The 23,791-nt window shown below is 42.9% G+C and overlaps 1 protein-coding gene across 2 annotated transcripts in view; it reads left to right on the top strand.

The window, feature by feature from the left end:
* ZC2HC1A (zinc finger C2HC-type containing 1A) overlaps nucleotides 1-23,791 on the top strand; it is a 353,235-nt gene that overhangs the window by 131,952 nt on the left and 197,492 nt on the right. For both annotated transcript variants that reach the window (XM_078687119.1, XM_078687120.1), the window contains exon 5: nucleotides 10,218-10,366. In XM_078687119.1, coding sequence (XP_078543245.1) covers nucleotides 10,218-10,366 — 149 coding nt within the window. The remainder of the gene's footprint in view (nucleotides 1-10,217; nucleotides 10,367-23,791) is intronic.

Here is a 23,791-nt window from a genome sequence, read left to right as displayed (position 1 = left end):
ATGTATACTTGAATCAACACAGACATAATAGCATGCACCAAATTATAGTAGAATGCAATTTATGGAAGACTCAACTTTGAGAGCACACATAAATAATGATTCACAACATAAATGCAATTGCGATAGTACTTAGTGTAAGAAAAATAAAAAATCGAAATCATATACACAATATAACATGTCCGACGTGAAGCAGAACCCAAAGGGGACACATGCAAAGATTCTTGTACCAAAGAACAATATTCATTAAATGAACAAAAATGAAAAACATGGTTTTCCAACACCAAAAAGCCCCTATAATAAGATTTATCTGATTCTTTTCACGTTGGTTCAAGTATACATATGTTTCCGAAAGGAATCACTGTGATACAAATAACACATTGTATTTATAGCATCTTCTTACTTCTTACTTCTTATAGAACTTTATTCGGATAAAAAACAACATATCCATAAAAGTTAAAAAGCATACATCAGAATAAATATGGGCCTCCAGTAATATAGTACACAATTCATGGTTAAACAATCATTAAAACGATAGGCTAAAAACATACAATAAAGTGCAAGGAATAAAGTGCATAGATTTTAACTCAGTTGCATAGAGTTACGAGTGCGCACTGCAGCTTTCAGGAACGATCCAACCCGGAAGGTTAATTCATCATCGTTTAAACCTAACACCCTTCCATAGGCTGCTTTATAATCAATTTGTTCTAGAGTTTTAAAATACGGGATCAAAAATCTTTTGGTGAGAAATAAGTAATAAGAACAAAAGAATAAAAAGTGCAGCATTGATTGTTTGTGTTGATTGTTACAGCGGCAGGGTAAAAGATCAAGATTGTTAGTAAAACGCACTGGAAATGACAACATGGATTTCATGGTATCTATCCTTAGCTGAAAAAGTAAACCCCTTTCCCAGCAACTGATGGGTTTTAACAAATATCTCGATACCGCTGATTTCACATTCTCGATTTCCATGTATCTAACCACTGAGATTTTTTTACATTCAGTAGTTAGTCTAGCTTTTTTATACATGGCATACAGGGTCTTCTGGAGGGATTTACTGCAAATGGAGCTAGAGTCTAAGAATTTAAAAATACATGTTCCAGGTTCACACTGGCTAGGCTTTTACGAACCGCAGCCAGCCACGGTATATACAACCCCCTGTCACAATTCAAACAGTCTAAAACAATCTCTCTAGTTAATGCTGCTGCAGGAGTGTTCCAAATTCTCTACCAAAATAACGAAGGGCGAGCCATAATATAATCTTCTATATATGGAAGGTTGAGTTCGCTATGGCTTGCATACTTGGATGAGGAAATAGGTGCACCCATGAGTTTTCAACACAATCTAGTCTCTTCACCCTGGATGCAACCACTTTATAGCATCATTATAGCCAGCTTGAATATAGTCTGCATTGAGTAAATCATCTCCCACCCTTCATGAGTTATTGGTTGGCTTTTATATGTCACTATTATAAAAATTGAATGTGCCTTTCACAAGACTAAATGGACAAAGGCGATTGTCTGATACTTGGGATCAACTGTTCTGACTTTTATCTTGTACTCAAGAAATATCAACCAGTTTTTGTTTGATTTTGTGTGCCTCAAGCAACGTGATTGTGTTCAAATGTAATAATGAATTTATGTAACATCTTTATTTATTGTTGCCCATCTCGCCCGATAAAAAAATGGATTGTAATGACCTTTTCCCTATTTAAAATTCTAGATTTACCCATTCTACGTATCCTCAGACTTCTGTCTTAAATCCAATTACCCCAGTATAGTTTTATCCCTCCATAGAAGCATGTGACTGCAGCTAATAATTTCCTCTAATTTCTCTTATGCGTTCTTTCTAATTCTTTATTTCATAAGAACCAAGACAATTGATTTGCCACCGCCACTTTTTTTTAATTTTGTGTAACATATAGAGAGCAATATTATGACCGAGTGACACATGACATCGAGTGATTAAAAAGTTAAACTACCATGCTTTTTGACATTAACCGCTCCGAGTCATCAGCTTCTTTATGTTTAACTTAATAGTGTGTGGTTTTTGGTGCAAATGTCATGGGACCGACGATTAGATCCTTGTTTACCTATAAGACTTTGCAAGACTTAGGATTTTCCATGTCAGTAGATTACTGGTTTGCTTCACCCAGGAATGGTAGTATTCTTGTTGGCTGTGACAAAAGCTTCCAAGCACCTTCTATTCCTCGGGGCTTGAAAATGTGGCGTTCCTTTGGCTACATTGCAGTGGAGATGGTGTTTCTCAAATACACCAAATGTGGTTTCAGTTTTTTGCCAGTTTCATTGCACCTATCACAAAGAGGACTCCTAATGGAGACTATTTGGCTGCGGTTTGGTCATGATGCCGAAGTCTGTACAGTCCTAGTCTGCTACAGGTATGGGCGACCCCTTCCACTGACTACGTTGCTGCCTACTCTAGGTAGTACCTAAGGTGTCTTCCAGAAAAAATCCCAAAATGGAGGAAATATACGAAGGGCAAAAAATCGCAGAGGTGGCTGCAAGATTCCAAGGCTAGTCTTAGGACCAAGGTTTGTTGACTGAAGAGACTAAGATGTGGCAAAGAATCCAGTAGAAATCTGAAGATTCATCCAAAAGAAGGCAAGACAAGTTGTACGGAGTGAGACAAGGAGGGTAAAAAGGACGACCTGACAAAATACTAGGAACATTTCTAGGAGAATTTGGTAGACCTCTTGAATTGAGCAATGTTTTGTATCCCAGAGATTCTAACTAGAGGATTCCGAGAAAGAAATGACACTGGGCTATGGAGGCACCAAAGGGGTCTCCTGAAAGGAATACCCAATGTAAAAGAAAAAGAACGCAGAACCCCGCACTCACAGGCTGGCCGTCTTGAGGCAAGTTTTGGCTTGAAGTTCAGGAGCCCAGTGGTGCTTTCAAAGACCTCCCTGCATCAAAGAAGCCACACGTCCTGCCCTCCCGAGATAACCTTGGGTTGTGACACCAGGTGGGATGCGGGCAGCGGCACAAGAGCACCCTGCCCATCCACACCTAGAACCTGCTGTATTTAATATGAAGGTGTTTTGGAAGAGAGAATCGTAGAGTTCTAGTATTACTTGATTTTTACTGCATTTTAAGGGTTCTCGTGCACGTAGTGCTTAAAAGCAATTGCCAAAATTACCACAAATAAGCAAGTTCTGGGAAGTACCAATACCAAGTTATGGGAAGTACAAATGTTACCTATCTTTGAACTCTGTCTACAATTGTGCTTAACTTTCTTTGATACTCAGTTAATTTACTTCTTCTACATCGAGTAATATATGTTCAGTGCATGGTGAAAACTTGTTTAAGCCATGGTATCATTATTGGCACTGGGTTTTCTGATACATTTGAAAACTGCAGTTGTCTAATGTTGTCTGGAGTTTTTTTAATAATGTTGATTACTTTAAATAGTCTACACACTTTGTTTGCTTTTTAATTTCTTTTTATAGCTTTCTGAGTTCACCCACGGTTTTCTAAATCATTTCACCCTAATTGCAATGTGTACTAAAAGCAAAATAAGGAATATTGGCCACCATGTAATGATGCTGAAATAGAAAAACAATAGTATTTCAACTCCGTCTGTTTTAAAAATAATTTTAAGAAAAGCTTGGAACTTCAAAGTACAATTTTATTGTTACCATTTCACCTGATTTATAAAGGTCTAAAGAGCAAAGGAACTCTTTTATGTGAACGGTTTTATGCTGCTATGGAGGTTGTCACTTTCCATTGTTTGTTAGTTCAGTCCACACCTTCTGTACTACCTGTATCATTCTCATGAATAAGGGTTTATTCCATACATCCTTTACCAGATTATTTCTAAACATATTATTCCCCGCCAGTTAGAGTGAGTTTATCAGTGCTACTACTTAAATGTACTCAAAGTTGGTTAGACCGTTTCCTGTTCTGGTTTTAATTGCTTCACAACTCTGCATAAACCCATTGCAAAGGAGTTTTCATATTAAATTAAACATTTGTAGTTTACTAAGTTTGTCAAAGGGGATATGGATAAAATCTAATAAATATAAATGCATGTTAGTGAAGGATACCTGTAGCTTTTCTTATTTCAAGCCAGCAGAAAACATTTATTTACAGATGGTAACATTTTTATAATTTAAATTGTTTTTATTAGATAAGCATATATTAAAACGTTACACCACGTATTAGCCTACAACCCAATGGGCCTTCTGTGTTAATGGTCATCAAGGAGAAAAAAAAGGAACCAGTTAATATGGCATTTCTTATACAAATTGAATACACAGCAAGTCGCCTACAACCCAACCTGGGCCGGCCGCGTCAACAAAGAGAAGGGGGACTGGTTTAGGCCAGGTACATACTAACTTCAGTACTTGAGGTGACCAACAGCCGACTGTGTAAGGTTCTCTTATGGTAAGGTGCTCTTCTAGTGAAAACCTTAGGCTAAACTGGCAGTAACTAAGTCGAAAAGTCTGCCTTTGTATAAACAAATAAACAGTAACACAACATAAGAAACACTTCTAGATTCTCACTAGTGGGCCCTAAAATTCCCCTCCCACCCCTCTCAAACCCTCTCCGAGTGAGCCGTGAATCAATAATGGTAGCATGAACAAAGCCATTCATGGGAACATGAGGTCAAACCCCCTCCGATGGATCCTACCCAGAAGCAACAGTCTCAGTCTATTCCTGCTGGTTCGGTAGCAGTTTTTAAATTTGCAAATGAATGAGATAGGTCAGCTCTCGAAACTCACAAGAGAGTATTGATATAAAGGGAGCCCAGATCTTCGCATAGTCAGAATTATCCCCATGGGTGGCCATTGACAATCTTTTCATTCCCAAAAGGGACCACAATTGGTAAAGCCACTGTGTGCTCCGGGTTTCTATCAGTCTTCTAACAAGATACGAGCAACCGTTGGGCAGCATAAAGTGCCAGGGCCATCTGTCCACCTTTAATTGAGTGTAATGGAAACGTCATTTTATTAGGCAAACCTAGTATTGTATAAGCGGGGAACCTAGAGATAGTTGTGTCAAAGGCCCTGTATTTCATCTCGGATTTTATCCCAGTATCTAGTAAGTTTTGGACAATTCCATAGCAAATGAAGGAGAGTGCCAGGGCTCCCACATCCTCGCCAGCATAGTCCGTCGCATTGAGAGTTCCACTTCGTTCATCTAGAAGGCGTGTAATACCAATATGAAATTACTTTTTACGATGTTTCAGTATGACCCATGTTGTGTGCAGTATGATGGGTCCTATAAAAAATGTCCTCCCTCTCTTTGTCTGATAGTGTCTGACTAATTTTCGCCTCCCACCACCTCTGACCCGCAGATCTGACCTTGCGAATGTCCCGGGAAAGAAACGAGTATATTTCAGAAAGGAGTTTTGGTTGTCTTTCTTAAGAAATAGCCACTTTTCGAACAGGAACATTGGCCTGCCTGCCAGGGGACGGGTGGAAATCCCCAAAACCCAATGTAACATTTGCGTGTGGAGAAAGTGGTCAGAGGAAGATAGGTCGTAATTAACTGCAAGTTGTGTAAGAGGGATATATTCGTAATGGTAAAAAAGGCAGCCCGATCGCTTGCATCCTCCCCTCACCCATGGTTTGTCTATACAAGGCGAAAGTCAGGATTTGAGAATATGGTGGACATAGGCAACGGGAAAGTTGTGAGTTTCGCTGACCGTGCCACCTTGTCCCAGACCTGCAAAGTTGGCCGCGTTATCGGTGAAGAGTAAAGCCTCCAAGCATGTGAAGACCTAGGCAACCACACCTCCCTCCATATGTGTGGCGCCGCGGCCAGGGCGACTGACGCTGGAATCTGGGGATCAGGGTTCGATCCCCGGCTCCGGCGGCAGGTTAGCCCAGCACCATGTGACTCTGGGCAATAGCTCACTTAATCTTCCCGACGGCCCCCAGCGCCTAGAGACCCTTGCAGGTGATTGTGCGCTTTACAAATGTGGATTATTATTATTATTATATATGGTGCCCCGCAACCGTCGAATCCATAAATACCCTGTGTTTCTCCGTCGTCAGATGGGTCCATTGCACAAAGTATCGTAGTAATGACGCCTGAAAATAGCGGTTTACATTCGGCAATGCAAGGTCACCTTCCCTTTTGGGGCGCTGCAACAGAGTTTTCTGCAGCCTAGGGGAAACCGGACCCCAGATGAAACGCTCAATCTCCCTTTGGTTGTTAGGGAGCACACCAGAGGGCGGCAGAAGGGGAAGAGTCTGGAAAATATATAGTGCCCTCGGTAAGACATTCATCTTTACAGCAGAGAGCCTGCCCAGCAACGCCAAGCACTGTCATTGTGCCAAGTCTTTTCGTATGCGTGTGAGCTGTTTAGAATCGTTTGCTTCTGATGTTTTTGCTAGGTTCTTATTGAGGACCGGCCCCAGGTATGTTATTTCCTCAGCCACTCAGTCAAAATCGAACTGAGCTTGTAGGGTTCCCACGGTGGACTGTTTAGAAGTCAAGTTAAGTATTTGCGACTTCTGCACATTGATTTTAAAACCAGATACCCGGCCAAAGGCATGCAGGTCCGCCACAATAGCTGGAAGAGCAGTTGGGGGTGAGCGATGGAAAATATAACGTCATCAGCATAATGACTCATCAAATGTCGTCGGCTCCGAATGGAATGCCCCGTTTGTTACGGTCGTTCCGAAGTCTTTGTGCCAAGGGGCTCCATGTAGAGAGCAAAGAGCAACGGAGAGAGGGGGCAGCCCTGCCGTGTACCTCTCCCAATTGCAAAACCCCAAGTTCGTACACCGTTCACCTTGACAGAGGCGCTAGGGTAGCTATATATACTCTCAATCCAATTACGGAAACGCATGCCCATGCCCAAGCATTCATTCATTCATTCATTAGCTTTATTCGATTTCAGTATAAAAATCATAAAAGCAACAACAGTACATAAATGTACACCAATACATCAATACATTTCATTTCATAAATATTAACGTCTGTTAAAAAGAGATTAAATCAATAAGAATACATCAGCTAATCAATGAGGGGCAGGGAGAGTGAACAGATTAATTAAAAGCAGGGGTGAAGTGGCCACTCAGTACAAGACCACTTCTAGCCGTCCGGAAATTACTCTGTGTTGCTTGGCATAGCGACGGGCATATAATGTTCTGGGGTAGAATGCACTTAGACTCAAAATAGATATAGGACCATCACCTATTTGTGGTTGCCAAGATTGGAGGTATGGGACGACATATTTTTTACTAAATTTCACGAGTACCAAATCGCCCACAATGTTTTTTGGAAGAGGTCCTAACCAGCCCACCCTTCTAACACTTAATATAGTGCCATCTAAATTGGGGGGCAGAGGTCTATTTTTGGTTAGCCAGAACACTACCTTATTCCTTAAATCCTGCTGTCTTTCGTGTTTCCCCTTTGGGAGTTCTGGTATTCCTGAGAGGACACACACGATCGGAGCTGCCTCTGGTGGCAAATGTAGATGGATAGTTTTGTGTGGTATAGTGTCATAACTGGCCGCTATTCTTTTTTGAGAAGACGTTTCTTTGTTCAGACCAGCCCTAGGGTAAGAACTCTGTGATGTTATAGCGGCTTTTGAGATATTTAAGGTTTTCATATGTGGGGCGGCTAATTGGTTACGAGTGGTCTTGCTTTGTATAGTGGAATTAGGTGTTTCTATGGGGGCTGAACGCTGTTTGTACGGATCCTCCCATAGTTTTTGTACGTAGCGAGTTAGCCTTTATTGCTTCCTCGACACCTGTGAGCCTGTCTCCTAAGCTAGTCATTTTGTCGATCAACGGAGATATAATTGACTTCATCATATTTTCAAGCGCAGACAGTAGGGAAGCCTGTGTAGATTCTTTTAATTTTTGTTGCTTGGCCTGACTGCACGTTTGTTTAGCCTCATCTCTCTTCCTTTTGGCAGAGAGCACCTGGGTAGAGACTTCGGGTACAGAATTTGCTGTTGGTTGTATTATGAGGGGCGTAACCTGTAGAATTTGAGTTAGTTGGGAAGGACTACTGGACCCAGGACTAGTCGTAACTATAGGGGAAATTGGAACGGTAGTTTGTACATTTACTAATTCCACAGGGGCGTACGAGGATTTACACAATTGATTTAGTTCTTCCAGTAATGATATAGCTGGGGCTGTGTCAGCAGTCTGTGGAGGAGAACCCATTCTGAGCGAACTAACGATGGCTGGGGATCGTTCTATTCTCTCTAGTTCATTAGCAATGGGCAGTATAGCACTCTTAATATAATAGTCCATTGTTCCCCTAAGCAAATCACCCTGGGAGGAAAGTTTTCTAATGCCCCCCTTGCAAGACATAGTATAACGGCTTGTAACAATAGTAACTAAGTCAGTATCGACTACCGAGCTAAGCTTAGGAAGGACCTGTAGAATGAACCCAGGGTTGTCAGTGGATATCCGCACCTCTAGTCAATATTCTTCCAATCTTGGTTCAGAACCAAGAGGGGGGCCCGACCCGGCCTCCTCTGTCCTCCTCTGGCCTGTGATGGCCTTAGATGGTCACGCCCTTGTCCCGGGCTTGCGACGCGGAAGGAGCTCAGTCTATTTCTGCGCCTTCCAGGTGCGTCTGTGGGCGGGAGGGGGCTGGGGCAAAGTAAGCAGAGGTTTGTGGGGGTTGTGGTCCCCCCGCTCGGTGGCCGCGTGTAGCTTCGGTCGCGGCGGCGGGGGGGACCAGCTGCCAGTAAAGATGATTGCGCCGACTGCGCCCTGTACACCCAGTACCTCAGTTCCCCCGGTGAGTTTTTCTGTTGCAGAAGACCGCCCCCTTTTATAATGCACCTTCCTTTATGATTTTAGCGTTTATTTTTCCTCTTTTTTTTTTTTTCCCCTCAAAAAGTCTCAGAAATCTCAGCAACCAAAGCCAAAAAAGGCTCAGGAGAATGATCTCCCCCTTACCCTGCCTTCTGATAACCCCGATGATTTTTCCTCCCCCTGGTTGTCCAGCAGCAGGCAGCAGCAGACAGGTACTCTGCGCTTATGTTCGAGATGGGGTGTGGGCTTGGTAGTCTTTTCCACCTGTTTGTGCTGTCCGTGTTCCCGCTGTAGGCTTTAGATTCTGGACTGCACCAGGTGGACACATAAGCGTGGGGAGTAGCGAGGCAGATGCAGGCCAGTCGAAGAAAGCAAGCTCAGCATGAGCGCCACTCCAACGTGCTGACAAAGGGCTCAAAGTGGCCGCCACTCCACCGCTGCTTCAGTGCGCGCGCGCCCACCAGGAACCAGCCGCTTCAGTGCGCTCTAGGCCCGCTTCTGCTCACCACTCTCCGCCGGCCGCCACAGTCGTGTCCCAGGCGGCAGCCCTCTAGGAGACAAGCGGTCATCGTCAACTCTGGGGGATGCCACGGCAGTCATCACCCGGAGGCAAGGTGACACCCAAGCTCCTAATAGGCGAAGTCTCATGTAGGTTTTGGCCCCACCGCAGCCTCACAACTAGACGACGGTTCACAGTTCAAGGAGCGTTCAGAGTCCACCACACGGACATAGCCGCACTCTCGGTACACAGTTTAGCCAGCCCGGGCCTAGGCCTTCTCCCGCACTTCCAGGCTCGATGAGGTGTCACGTCTAGTGCCCTAGTCGCCGAAACAATGTGGGCCTGGGCGTAGCTTCAGACGGGCAGCCAAGAGCCCCTGCTCCAGACAGTCAGGCACACCGATCACTCAGGGGAGACCCGTGCCCAAAGCACCTCGTTCCAGAATGGGGACGGCCTACTTTTGATAGAACGCAGAGGTATCACCGATGCCCCTCTGCAGGGGGGTGTGTCCGATGGTAAATATCGAAGATGCGGGTGCTATGTAAATGCGATTGGCCCGGCGGGGACCGAGCTTGAGCAAAACGCGTCCGCTCACTCCACCATCTTGGCCACCAACATTTTTTAGAAGTAAACCTTTTTGCTCATGGCTGGTTTGCAATTTTATTAACCAATTCTTTGGAAAAAATATCTACTGTTTCAGACTGCTCATCAGGAATTTACAAAACTGGGGTACCTTTGCAATCCCAAATATGTGAGGAAAAGGGGTATACATTTGGAGTCTTTCATAGGTAGAAAATTAATTATGAAGATTAAGTACAACCTATTTCAAATGTGAAAACCAGATCTTAGAAACTTTGGGGAAAGAAATGGCAGACGTGTGCTTACATATTCGGTCATTAGCCATTGTTGTTCTGTATTCATTCATATATTTCTTTATGGTTACTGATGTGTACTTTTTATTTTTTGCAGATTATGTACAGTGTCCTTACTGCCAGAGAAGATTTAGTGAGAATGCAGCTGACCGGCACATAAGTTTCTGCAAGGAGCAGGCTGCCCGCATTACTAATAAAAACAAATTAGCTACTGACACAAAAGCAAAAACAGCTCCTCGACCACAGGTAAAAAGGCTTCAATGTTAGAGATGCTTTCTAGATGTAAATATAACAGCAGTAGTATTATATAGAAATGCAAACAATAGCAACTGTAACTTACTTTCTTTGTTAAATTCACTTTTATTTGCCAAAGTCTGCCCAGAATAAACCAGTTCTCTACTCCTTCACCTGTTGCCTACCCTTCATGGGAAGTCTTTGGCATCTGCTTCCTGATAAGGATACCCAAATTCCAGAGCATTAGAAGCCAATATTGTACAACAAATCATTTGACCAATCTAAAAAGGAACAAAAGTCGATTAGGATAGTCAACATTTTGACCTCCAAGAATGAACAACCTCTCTCCTATTAGTATTAAAGATGATGTTAATGTATTCTCCAGATTTTATTAAACTCTGTATTAACTTTTTTGATACTGCTCCTTTCTTGAGTAAAAGGAAACGATCTAAACCATGCCTGTTTAGTTCTCCTCCTCCAATGTTGATCATCTTGTGGGGGGCCAGAGGGCCATATAAGAGTTGCATTTTCAGTGCAGAGGCCACTCGCATCAAATCTGTTAGCAATAAAGTCAAGAACCCCCTAAATAACTTTTTGATCTAGCGTGGCGAACAATTCTTCCACCTCATTTGGGTAACATGATCCTTCTGCCAAATTGAAAGAATTTGCTATATTTTTGGTCTAGATGTCAAAGTTAGCAAACATTCATTGCCTCTCCTTCCTGACTCACATAAGAATCCGATATTTTATGCGGGTCCAAGGCAAGCAGGCTCCATTTTCACTCAGTACAGTATTAAGAGGACATATTAAAAATGATTAGTAAAGTTATAGCTTACGAACTTTTCATGGACCCAGTTTTGAGGACTATATTTGAAGACCTGTTCCATCCGCTCATGTGTCGTGGGACCAAACTACGGAGTCTCTTTATTTGCCAGATAGTGTTCCCTGACACACTCAGAATTGTCCAAGTCGCTTTATTGTACAAACCTTCTACAGATATAGAGGTTCCTGCCTCAAGTCTTCCATCCCTTGCTAAATTTATGACAAGTTGTGTTACAGTACAATTACTCAACACAATTCTAATGGTGATCTTTTAATGAATACCAGTCAGGGTTCAGATAGAGGTACAGCACTGAAATCTCCTTGCTCCAGATAATAGATGATGCCCTGATGCTGGCAGGTCTTGTCTTGTTGTTCTTCTCAACATATGATCTGCATTTAATACTGTGAAACCTTCCACGATCCTTATGACTCAATGCATGCATGGGAACAAATAGAGTGGTACTCGGTTTGTCTTTTACTTCATGAACCAGTGTCAGCAGATAAAATTCAACATTTGCCTTTGTAGTTCAGTTTCTTGACTCCATGGTCACGCAAGGTTTGATACTGGCCTAGACTATTTCCATTCTTTATCTAAAACCCCTTGGAATCCTGCTCTATAGTCCCTAGTATATTTATGTAGATGATTTACAATTGTGTCATAAGATTGCCTCTTCAAACAATGTCCTACATCTCAAATTGTTCAAATGTTCCAGAACTTGGTGATCTCTTGTATTTTGAAAATAAATCCTTTAAAGACACTTTTGCATCCTTGCATTTATCTTTACCAGTTCTATTCTGGATTGACTCTTGTGGTTTCAATCACTGCAAAATTGCCATCATCAACTGTACAAACTCCTTTTATGTTATTCTAGATGAAAGGCTCAACCATCAAACTCAAATCAAGGCAGTGGTCAAAACTGTGCATTTTCAATTGTGGCCTCTATGGGGGTTGGTCAGTGTATTCTAGAACAAGATATCAACATTACTCATTGCTCTGAGATTTTGAAGAGTTACTTCGGGTCACAGAGCATTTTTTGTAGCAGTGAATAGGCTATGGAATAGTCTCCCTTTTCAACTTTGGGAGGATGTAGGAAAGTGGGTTTCTGTTGCAGTAACCCCCCACTTTTTGCCAGACTACTGATGCACTTTGAATTAATCAGGTTCCCAGGGCTTGTGTCCTTTCCCCAAACGTAACCCAGTTGTCATCTCTGGCCATAGGTCGGCCCCTGGTAAATGGTGCCACAGGTACCCACGGTACTATGACCAGGGAAGACCTCGAAGGGCTGCAGCACTTATTGTGCCACCCTTAGAGGCCCTGTACCTTTACACACTCGCACACACTTGCACACACCCACCACTCCCCACCCCCCACAACGCTTTGCTGGCTGCATGTTTTGGTGCAGAACAAAGTGAAGAGTCGACATGGCACACATCCCTGTGTGCCATGCCCACAACCCACTGCCCTGTCATAGATCAGTCACCCCTCTAGCTGGGTGCCCTATACCAGTGGTTGAGGGTACCGGTGCAGGAGCCCTGTACCCCTACAGTGTCTAAGTCCGTTCTTAGATATTGTAGGTGCAGTGCTGCCATTAAGAGTATATTGTGCTGGGAGCTTATCATTACGAACTCCACAGCACCACACTGGCTACACTGAAAACTGAGAAGTTTGGTATCAAACTTCTCAGCACATTAAACCCACACCGATGCCCGTGTGGGATTCAATGAAAAACGCACACAGAGGGCATCTTAGAGATGCCCCCTGAAAACCGACTAGCCTCTGATGGTTCCCTGACTGGTGCACACCAGCCTGCCACCACGAGACATATTTCTGGACCCCTAGGGTGGGAGCCTTCGGTCCCTTAGCCCAGAAACCAAGCCTTTCCTGGGCAGAGGTGTTCACACCTCCCCCAGGCCAGGAAGAGCGATCTGTGGCAGGGGAGCTTCAAAGGCCTTGCAGCCTTTCTAATGCGACCCCCCAGCCTTCCTGTCTCCCTTCCTTTTCGGCCGGAAGAAGACAGGTGGGAAAAGCTAGCCACCCAGAAGGTGAGCCCACCTCTGCCAACTCCACCCCTCGGGTGGCGTAGGCGAGTTGAAGCCCTCTCTTCAGTTCTCGCCATCTTGCAGATGGCAGGCACTGCCCAATCAGAATTAGGGATTGTCCTCCCTCCCCCACGTGGGGTGAGCACACCAAGGGTGTAGTCACCCTAAGACCCCTAAAATGCCCCTAAATAAAGTATTTAGGGGACAGCACTGAACTAAAAAAGCAGATTCCTACAACCTAAGAAGGAGGACGAAAGAAGGCACCCAGCAGAGGAGACTGCAGAGAACAACTGACTTGGACCCAGCCCTACCGGCCCGTCTGCAGCTTCCGGAGATCCTGCGCCAAAAGTTGTCTTGTCCTGCAGCCAGCGACCTCCAGAACGCCGGGGAGGACTGACTGCCTTCAACAAAGACCGGATCTCCTGTGAACAGCAGCTCAGTTCAAAAGTAACGCCAAACAAAGACTCCGAGCCTGCGGAGGAAAAAGAAACCCGACACCTGGAACCACCACTGCACCCGTCGCCTACAGCCCGAGTTCAAGTGGCCTACCGGTCCCAGCAAGGTCCCCCAGCGCTCCAGAGTCCGAGTCCACCGTGTGTTGACCCCTCCTGGACTCCCTGACATTGCCTGCAGCCTTTGCACTGAGATCCCCCCCACAACCACAAGTGGCCCGGGAAGGTGAAATCTGACCTCAAAAGGCACCCCCTGCATCCAGCGGCCCTGCTCCCTGAAGATAGGAACCCGTGGTGCACCTACGTTCCAGAGTCCTCCAACTTACCTGCCCAGCTGATGGTTCCTCCTGGAAGTCTTCCTGGGCCAAGCCTGCAGCTAAAAACCAAAACCAAAAATCCCCCTTGAAAACAACAGGGCACCCAACGCCAAAACAGCACCATGCACCCAGCCGGCGCTGCGCCGCTGCGGGTGCGCTTTGTGTGCTAAACCGGATCCCCCTTTGCCCTGAGCCTAACACCAGGAGCTTGGCTCCCACACCTTTGTGGCCTGCTCGCCAGCAGCAACCAACTAGAGGCCCCCAATCCCCATTTAGATAACATTGGGCCTCTGCACTCTACACCCGGCCGCCCTAGTGCCACTGAGGGTGTAACGAGAGTGCATCCATAAGCCAGGGGGAACCCTTGTTCCAGCCACAGACGTTCAACTCCGAAGACCGATTACTTACCTGGTAACCGTTAACTTAATTTCTCTCCATAGGAACCTCTTGACTGATTTTCTCAGGAAAATGTTCTGTGTAGTGTTGATTTGTATGAAAACCTGAAAAATAACAATTGTGCAAAACTGATTTTACTTACCTTTTCTCTAGGAAATGTCCCTAGGCAAATCACACTGAGTAGAAAAAGTAATCTAAAAAGTAATCTCAAAGTGGAGTGGTGTGGCTCACTGGTTAGAGGCGGCAGACCCGGAAGCAGAGAACGGCCTGGACCAGGGTTCAATTCCCGACGTGTCAGGGTCGTGGACCAGGGTCAGCGGACTCGACAATTCTCGCCTCGGTGCCTACTCTAACCAGGGATCACACTCAGCAACTCTGGGCATTAAGCTTGCCTCATCTCTACAACGGCCCTCCACAGACGCCGGGGATGCCTGGTTTCACCTTGGAGATACCCAGAAAGGGACCATCTCACAGGGAAATCCAGGACGGGTTCCCCAGCGGTCTCCAGCGCCGGGACGCTTACGGGCAGCTGTGCGCTTTACAAATCCCACACATTTACATTTACATTTACAAAAGTAACGTAAAACATTCCTGATTTTTTTTTTTTGCATAGTGGATACATAGTATATGTGCAGCATTTCACAGTTTTACTTCACCAGTAATTCAAACTGTAACCATTTCAAAGTACATATACAATTGCATTTCAAACTGTACATTTACTGCGAAGTATTTATCAACTTACCTGTGCCAGGCTTGCTTGGTTATAGAGAGTAAAATAACTAAAAGAATATTTGTATACAAAACCAAGTGGTCTGAAGTTCAGTCTTTGAGTGTGTGAAATCATTTGCTGATTGAGTGGGTACAACACATTCTTAACACTGCCCTCTGATACTGCCTTACTGCTCGACCACACTACAACAAACTGAGAGTAAGGTTTTATCTAACTTTCCCTCTGCCTACCTTTGGGGCTCCACTGGACTCTGTGCACACTATACCTCACTCTGGTGTAGTATATATAGAGCCAGCTTCCTACAGAGGAGCATCGCTTCTCGAGTTTAGGAAACTTCTAAAAACCTTGCTGTTTCTTATGTTAGTCCACAAGTTGGTGTCTGTGAATTTAAATCCCTCAGTGATGTTGAATCAGTCATAGATATATTAGAGCCAAGATGCATATGGGTGTGTATATGTGCTTAATAGGTAAAAATAAGGAAATAAACAAATACTAAATAAAACAATCCCGTTTAAAAGCCAATAACATGTCAATAAAAAAGAAATATAATACAGAAGTCCCACCTCATCCAGTTGAACTTGTGCTTCTCTTAAACAGTTCTGTAGAAACCTCTGCCTCACATTTACAATATTCTGAAGTGGCTGATACACAGCACACAGTACTTTTTAACACTCGTATAAAAATGAATAAAACATTTTTTTAAATCCGTCCGCCAATAACTATGTTCAGTGTAGGGTGCAGTCCCTTCCTAACCAGGAAGAACCTCTGTGGAGTACTTCACTAATTTAGTGATTTCTTTTCATAAAGTTGAGTTGCCAACATTCCACCACTAATGCATGAAATGCAAAAGGTAGCTTCTTTTTCACCTTTATTTGTAGTTTTATGTTTTTTCATGTTTGTACAGACCTCTGAGCTCTTATCGCCAGCCAGGTGGTGGTGGTAGTTGGAGGTACCATTAATTGATCTTAAATAACTTCTGGGTTGCCTGACAGATTTGTATTTGTTCGTACCTTGAGAAAGTCAACCTTACACCACCACGTGCTAGCTTTGCAAATACGTAGTGATAATGATCCAGGCCTGTAAATGTTCACCAATATTATTGAAAGGCAGCAGATACCAATCATTGTATTTTCTGCCTTGCCTCTATTCATGGTTTATGTCCTGTAATCTGCTACCTCCGCTTTCCATTCAGTGCAGATGGTTTTAATCCAGGATGATTAGCTGGTTACAATCTGAAGTTCCTTATTGTGCTGCTTGGAGGTAAAGTTCATGAAGTGTGAATGAACTTGTGGGACTAAATAAACGTTTTGGCATTTACAACGTTTTTGTAGATTTGCAAATAGAGGCAGAAACTTCCCCCTAAATATTGGGTTTGCTTAAAAGAAAACTGCAGTAAAACTACATTCAGTATAAGAATTCCCCTGTTACATCTTTTTGTGAAAACTCTTCACCTGTAGGAGGGAATGTATGTAGTTTAGAAGACCCACAGACTCCATGGTGTGGAAAGGTTTTCAACTTCAAAAACTGTGCTGATAGAACTTTAATTCTGCACAGATGTAGTCCAACCCTTACGCCCATCCATCCTTTCCTTTATCCTTAGCGGCTCCTCTGATATGGCGAAGAAACGTCGACACCCTCCGCTGAGAGCCAGCTGAGGAAAGCGAAAACATTAAAATGATAATAAAACCATTTTATAATGTATTTTTCTTTCCTCCTAAACCCAGCCAAGTCTATGGGGGAAGGGCCATGGTGACAGCAGGGGAGGCGTAGTGCACACAAAGTGCGCATGACTGTTTGGCCGGCTGTCTAAGGCCGGCCAAACTGTCATGTGCACCTAGATCGCTCTCCACCCGAGCTGTGCTGCACTGCCAGGTAGAGAAGAGGCACAGGCTCCTAGGACCTGAGTGATTTTCAAACCTGCACGGGTCAGGCCATTCACGGCGCAGCTCTCCTGCTGTATTACCAGTATGAGAGCAGCGTCTTGATTGGCGTCTAGGAGACTGCTCAGTGTGCACCAACCCGTGGGAATCAGTCAGGACTGGAGTAGAAGAACCCCGAGATGTTGGCAGGATTTTGCTTTGCTTTTTTTTGTTATTTACCACCAGCTCCCACAGCCCTCCACCCTCTGCCGCACCACTTGTGCCGCTGCTGTGCCTCAAGTCATGTTATTAAAAGACCAAAAATTAGCACCAATGCGCAGGCTATTAAGTCTTTGCTTTGAGACATAATGCAGTAGGAATGTCCTCTCTGGTCTTCTCCCTACCTTTAACCATCCGCTTTAGAGGATGCAGATCACTCCAGACATATGCTATATAAATTTCATCAACCTTTTGGTTATTGCTTCTTTGGTACATTGATCTACAGAAACACATCTATGGGACTCGACAGTTCAAATGGACTAGTCTGGTGTACCTGCTGTGCTTAATGTTTGGCAGTCTTCTGTTCCTTCACCAACTTCATTCATGTGTGCTACTTCAACCCACGTATTTGCATGCATTACTTTTGTTTCATAGAGTTAAAAAACAGATGTCAGTAATTCCATGTCCCTCATGGTGCCCTTGATCCTGCAGCATAAAATTGAGACAACTAGAAATTTTTCCGGTAAAATTCCTGTTTTCTCGTTGTTGGTTCGCTATTTGTCTGTTTTTTAATATATATATATATATATATATATATATATATATATATATATATATATATATATATATATATATATATATATATTCTCACTGAAAAAAACATAGGTTTCAGGAGTTATATAGTTAGGAATTAGCTTTTAAAAAACCTTTCAAATTCACTCAAAAAAACTATAAGTTGTAGTGGTGTTATAGTTAGCTGGACATTTTACTCATACAAAACCATTGAAATTGCTCCTATATAGTTAGTTGTACTAACTATATATAGTTAGTTGTACTAACTATATTTCCCGCACCCGCAATCCACTGCTGATGATGTCACATATTAGATCATTCATGACATGGTCAGTGACATCACTGATGACATCACTGATGACCTCACTGATGACATCATCCAGTGAATGTGGTTTGCTTCGTTATTTAAATATGCATTATATATATAGAAATTTGAGTTGAAGAATAAGTGGATATATATAAATAAATATTTGGATGGAGGATTTAGTAGCAGTGTAATTGACTGTTTACTTGACCAATTTATAATGTCTCACTAAATATAGTGGATAGTGACTAAACTGTGTGAATATCTGTATCACTTTGTCAGTTGTTGTGTAAACTGATTCTACAGTTGGTTACTAGCTATGTGAAAGTCTATATTAGTTATTGATTAGTTAACTGAGTATTTGTATGGGAGTGTGAAAGTGTGTGTGGTTCGGTGGGGGGTGTGTGACTGTCCAAAGATGTGTGAATAGTTGATTCAGTAGATATATGAAGTTAAAACTACATGTTCTAACAGTTGTTTGGGTGAGTGAATATCTTTATGGGTGTGGTGATGAGCAAATATATTTCTCAATTGTACAGGTCCAACAAACTAGAAAAATAAAAGGCAGTGTATGTGTCAGTTGTATATAAATAAGTATACATAAGACACAATGATTGTGTGAGTGACTGTATGGATAACTGTATACTTGTAGTAATGATTTTATAATTCACTAAGTATGACTTACTATCTAAATGAATAGAAGAAGTGGTGTTTGTATAAGTGTTTTGCTAAGTAAATATGTAAGTATGATCCATTGTTTGCATAAGTGAGTAGGATGACTTCATATGTGAATAGGATGCGTGCTGTTTAATGTCGATATAGATGTATAAGTATTTTTGATAGTGTTCTATTGTTCATTGACAGCATGTATGAGTGAATCCATAGGTAAGTGATTAGATGTGTGTATACATCTATGAATCACTGAGTGGATTTTTAGATACTTGTATTGCTGTGACAATGGATTTAAATATGATACTCTGTATTTTACAAAGAGTGATGAAAAATTGTAATAGTGTATGAAAAGGTGTATGTGATTGTCATGTGGATGATGTCATCAGTGATGTCATTTGAGATGTCATCAGTGATGTCACTGACCATGTCATGAATGATCTAATATGTGACATCATCAGCAGTGGATTGCGGGTGCACGAAATATAGTTAGTACAACTAACTATATAGGAGCAATTTCAATGTTTTGTTTTTTTTCCCTTTTTTTTTTATTGGAAATATTAATGCATTACAAAAAAAAAAAAGAATAGAACAATACAGATAAAATCCGGACGTAAAAGCAGTAATACTTAAAAAGCCAGGCTCATCATCAATACACAATCAAAGGGTGCTATGACAGTACTAAAATATTCTGGCAGCACAATAAAACCGGGCCAAATGCATCTTATTTACAATTCATAAAAGTTTGATCTTAAAAATATAGTTATGGTGGTAATGAGAGAATTTCATCGATACTCCTACAACTTCGCCCTCCTCCACTCTGTGACAGATGCCCAGAGCCTTCTTCCAAAATCCCGTGTTTTTAGTCCCTTTTGTTCATATAGGCAGGACTCAATATTATGGATTCCCAGCAGCCTAGATAGCCACATTTGGAAGGAGGGGGCCACCGTATCCTTCCAACCTGCCGAAATTAAAAGCCTAAGTACAGCCACGGAAATAAAAATCAGTGCTTCTTCCTCTTTTCCTAACTTTAAATTAGAATCCATACCCAAAATCATTAGGGTTGGGGATAGGTCGATCTTAAGACCTAGCAGCCCCTCCCAGAACTTTTCAATCTCATTTCTAACAGGCGTTAAAAGGTTACAATTGAAGAACATATGTAATAAGTCTGCTTGGCCATCCCCACACCTTGGACACGTATCGTCGGTCCTAACCCCCCAGGCAAATAATTCCGCCGGGGTATAGTACAGGTTAAATACCGTCTTGTAATGTTGGGCCTTTAAGTTCGTGGCTCTAAAAATCTTTTTATTCAATAGAAGGGCCTGTTAACGTCTATATCAGGGTTGCCCAATTTTCTGGCCCAGGCTACCTCAGTCTTATCCACATCATCTTGGATCTCTGAGATAAAAATGTTATACAACATCCTAATTTTTTTACACCCTCTAATCATGGCCTCCAATAAGGGGCAAATACCGGGGGATGTCAATTTTGGTCTCTGAGCCTTCAATGAGCGTATCAGTTGGGTATACACAAACCAATGGTTGTCGGGGATTCCATACCTATTTTGTAAAACATCAAAGCTTACTACACCCTCTCCGTCGATTACTTGCCACAATGATTTGATACCCAACCCACCCCATACTTTGAAAGTCCTATCTGCTTCTAACGCTGAGAGGAGGCTAGAGTTATAAATGTGTAGGTATGGATTCATTTTAGGGATGTTAAAAAACTTTCTGCAGCCCATCCAAACTCGCCAGACACCATCAATAATCTTGAACCTTGCCTTCTTATAGAATCTACGATCGATCTCACAAAGCATTAGCCCCAGTGCCTTCCTTCCTAACAATAGCTCAAATATGGAGGGAGGATGCTCAATTTCTAAAGTTACATCATTACGGAACATCTCTGGCTGGAAAAGCACAGTCATTTGGGTCAGGAGGCAGGTCCAATGATACAGCTTTAAATTGGGGAGAGCCAAACCCCCCCTGTCTTTTGGTAGGGACAACAGATTAGTGGACCGTCTAACTTTCCCAAATTGCCAAATGAATTTAACAAAAATTGACTCTAGATTCGCGATCATTTTCTCTTCAAGAAATAGAGGTATGGCTCGAAATAAATATAATACTTTAGGGAACAAAGTCATTTTGACAGCGTTCACCCTCCCAATCAATGATAAATGTAGACCGTCCCACCTTCTCAGATCGGATTTGATTGATTTGATAAGTGGTGTAAAATTATCTTCCACAATTTTATCTACATTAGCATTGATTGTTACCCCTAGATAAACTGCTGCATCCACAAATCTAGAATCAGCTTTCACCACATTCCTTGTGCAAATAATCTGGGTCTTAGCTTCGTTTAATAAGTAACCTGACCTAGCACCAAATTTTTTCGTTAGATCGGACAGAATCTCCATTGCCTGCTGAGGATCAGAAGAGAATACCGTGATATCATCCGCGTAAGCTAAAACTTTATTTTCATATCCGTTACAAACCACTGGTCTTAACCTAGGACACACTAGTATAGCCTGAATTAGTGGATCAATGAAAAGGGAGAAGAGAATCGGGGAGCATGGGCATCCCTGACGGGTCCCTCTCTTTATAGAGAACAGATTCAATTTCTCTCCCATAATCGTCACACTGGCAACTGGATCTTGGTACATTGCCTTAAGTGCTCTTATAGTTTTCTGTCCAAACCCTCTTCCTGCTAAGATATCCCAGAGATAGCCCCAGACCACCCGGTCAAAAGCTTTTTCCGCATCGAGCAGGATCATGGCCATCTACCCCCCCTCCCCCCCCCCCCCCCCCCCCCCCGTGGCGGCATGGGCATCAAATAGAGCAATAGCTCTGCTGGTATGATCCGTCGAGCCACGTCCAGGAATGAACCCATGCTGCCACGGAGAGACGAGACCGCCTATGATCCTGCCCAACCTCAAGGCCCAGATCTTAGAATATAGCTTCGTATCGGAATTGATAAGCGAAATAGGTCTGTATGACCCCGGATTCTCAGTGGGTTTACCCTTTTTATGGAATATAATAATATTCGTCTCTTTCCAAGAATCCGGGGTCTGACCTGTACTGGCTATCCCATTGAAAAGATCTACCAGGAGAGCAATGGTTTCCGATTCTATGCATTTATAGGCCTCCAAGGGAATGCCGTCAGGTCCTGCAGCCTTCCCTGATGCCAGGTCGTGTAGGGCTGTCTTAATCTCCAGTTGAGTAATATCCTTATCTAGTTCTTCTCGTAATAAGGTATCAAGGCGCGGTCCTGAATCTTCCAAACTATCTTGCTGTTCTCCAACCCTACTCGCCTCATCATATAATTTCTTATAGAATTCTTTAAAAACGTTTAGAATCTCCTTAGTTTCAGTATATTCTTTACCCCTTTCCACTATCTTTGAGATTACATTTTTAGACCTCTTTTGTCTTAAGCGGAGAGCGAGAGCTCTGCTGGCATGTTCGCCTGTTTCGTAACGATTGGTTCTAGTGGCCTGATATTTCCCTATCGCCTTTTGAGTGATCAATTTCTGTAGCTCTGCCTTAATAGCAGAGAGGGCATTATAGCTATTATTTCCATCACCACCTGATGCTATAACCCTGACATGCTCTTCTTCAATATTAGATAGTCTTTCCAACAGTTTGGTTTCCTCCAACCTATCTTCCTTTTTTATTTTTGCAGAAAAACTGATGGTCTCGCCTCTCAAAGCCGCTTTGAAAGATTCCCATACAATATTACGAGAGGCGCTATATCTATTAGCATCGAAAAAAGCTTCCGACCAGTTCTTTAAATGGGTTACAAATCTTAGGTCTGCCAATAATCTCCTTTCAAAGGTCCAATGGGATTTACCTCTTTGACCACCAACCCTTTTATACTGGACTAACAATGGGTTGTGGTCCGACAACACCCTCGGTAGCCTAGTGATGGTAACTTTATTGATTTCTGAGGAGGAAATAAAAAAATAGTCCAATTTAGAATGCTTCTGGGCTGGGTTCGAGAAATATGTAAAGCCGGAGTTTTGTGGTTCTTTAGTGCCCCAAATATCGGTTAAGGCCAGTGATCCCATAAGTGCTTTAATTGCCCTGAAAACCCTGGGCTTCCGACCACCATACTTTGCATTGTTCCCCCAGTTTCCTGAAATATTTAGGTCTCCACAAACTATTAGAGGTCCCGGCCAGCCAGCTAATTCGATCTCTAGAAAATCAAAAACCTCTGGGTCATCTCCATTAGAGCCATAAATTACACATAAAGTTATGCCAATTTCCAACTCTGAGATAGCCCATCTCCCGTGACTGTCAGTCTTGACCCTTTTAACACCGCACAGGGATTTCCTCACCAAAATGGCGACCCCCCTGATCATTGTAGATTGAGAGGAGCATGCAACTAGCTCAAAACCATTCAAAAACAGAAGGTGCCTCTTTGCCCAAGGGAGGTGTGTCTCCTGGAGACAGAGTACATCTATTTTATTGAATTTAACAAAGTGAGCCAATCTTTGTCTCTTTCTCCAGTCATTTAGACCACCCACATTCAATGTGCAGATATTACAGTCTATCATCGCAGCTATTGATTTGATGACCCTGTGAGCCCTGACGCTTAATTCTATTACCCTTGTTTGATTGCTCTTTTTGTCCGGACGAATCAATCAAAACAGTAATGCATTTTATATTCCCATTTTTCATTTTCGACCATCTGCACCCCTCCACCCTCCCCACCCCCGTCCCAACTCCTCCCACCCCCTACCCCCCAACCCCTCCATCTCTACCCCCACCTCCCACACTGTGAGGCGCACAGATCTAGTCTGTGCATGCGATGAAATGCATAGCTTACGGCGAGGACAACTAGACATACTATTCAAAAAAGAAACCACCAAAACCCCAAAAAGAAAAACCAAATAACATTCTAGTGTACATTGAAAAGTCTGACGCACTGAGAGCCCTAACCTATAGGCAAAGGAACATGAAATAAATTATACCTGTAATACCCTTATACCTTTATAATCAATGAAACTGCCAGTTTATCAAAATCTGTTTGCCCAGGCTGTCTAGATACTCCTTAGCCT

The sequence above is a fragment of the Lissotriton helveticus genome, chromosome 4_1, assembly GCF_964261635.1.
Source record: "Lissotriton helveticus chromosome 4_1, aLisHel1.1, whole genome shotgun sequence".
NCBI lineage: Eukaryota > Metazoa > Chordata > Amphibia > Caudata > Salamandridae > Lissotriton > Lissotriton helveticus.
Note: the sequence above shows the minus strand (reverse complement) of the source record. Positions and strands in the feature narration are given on the sequence as shown.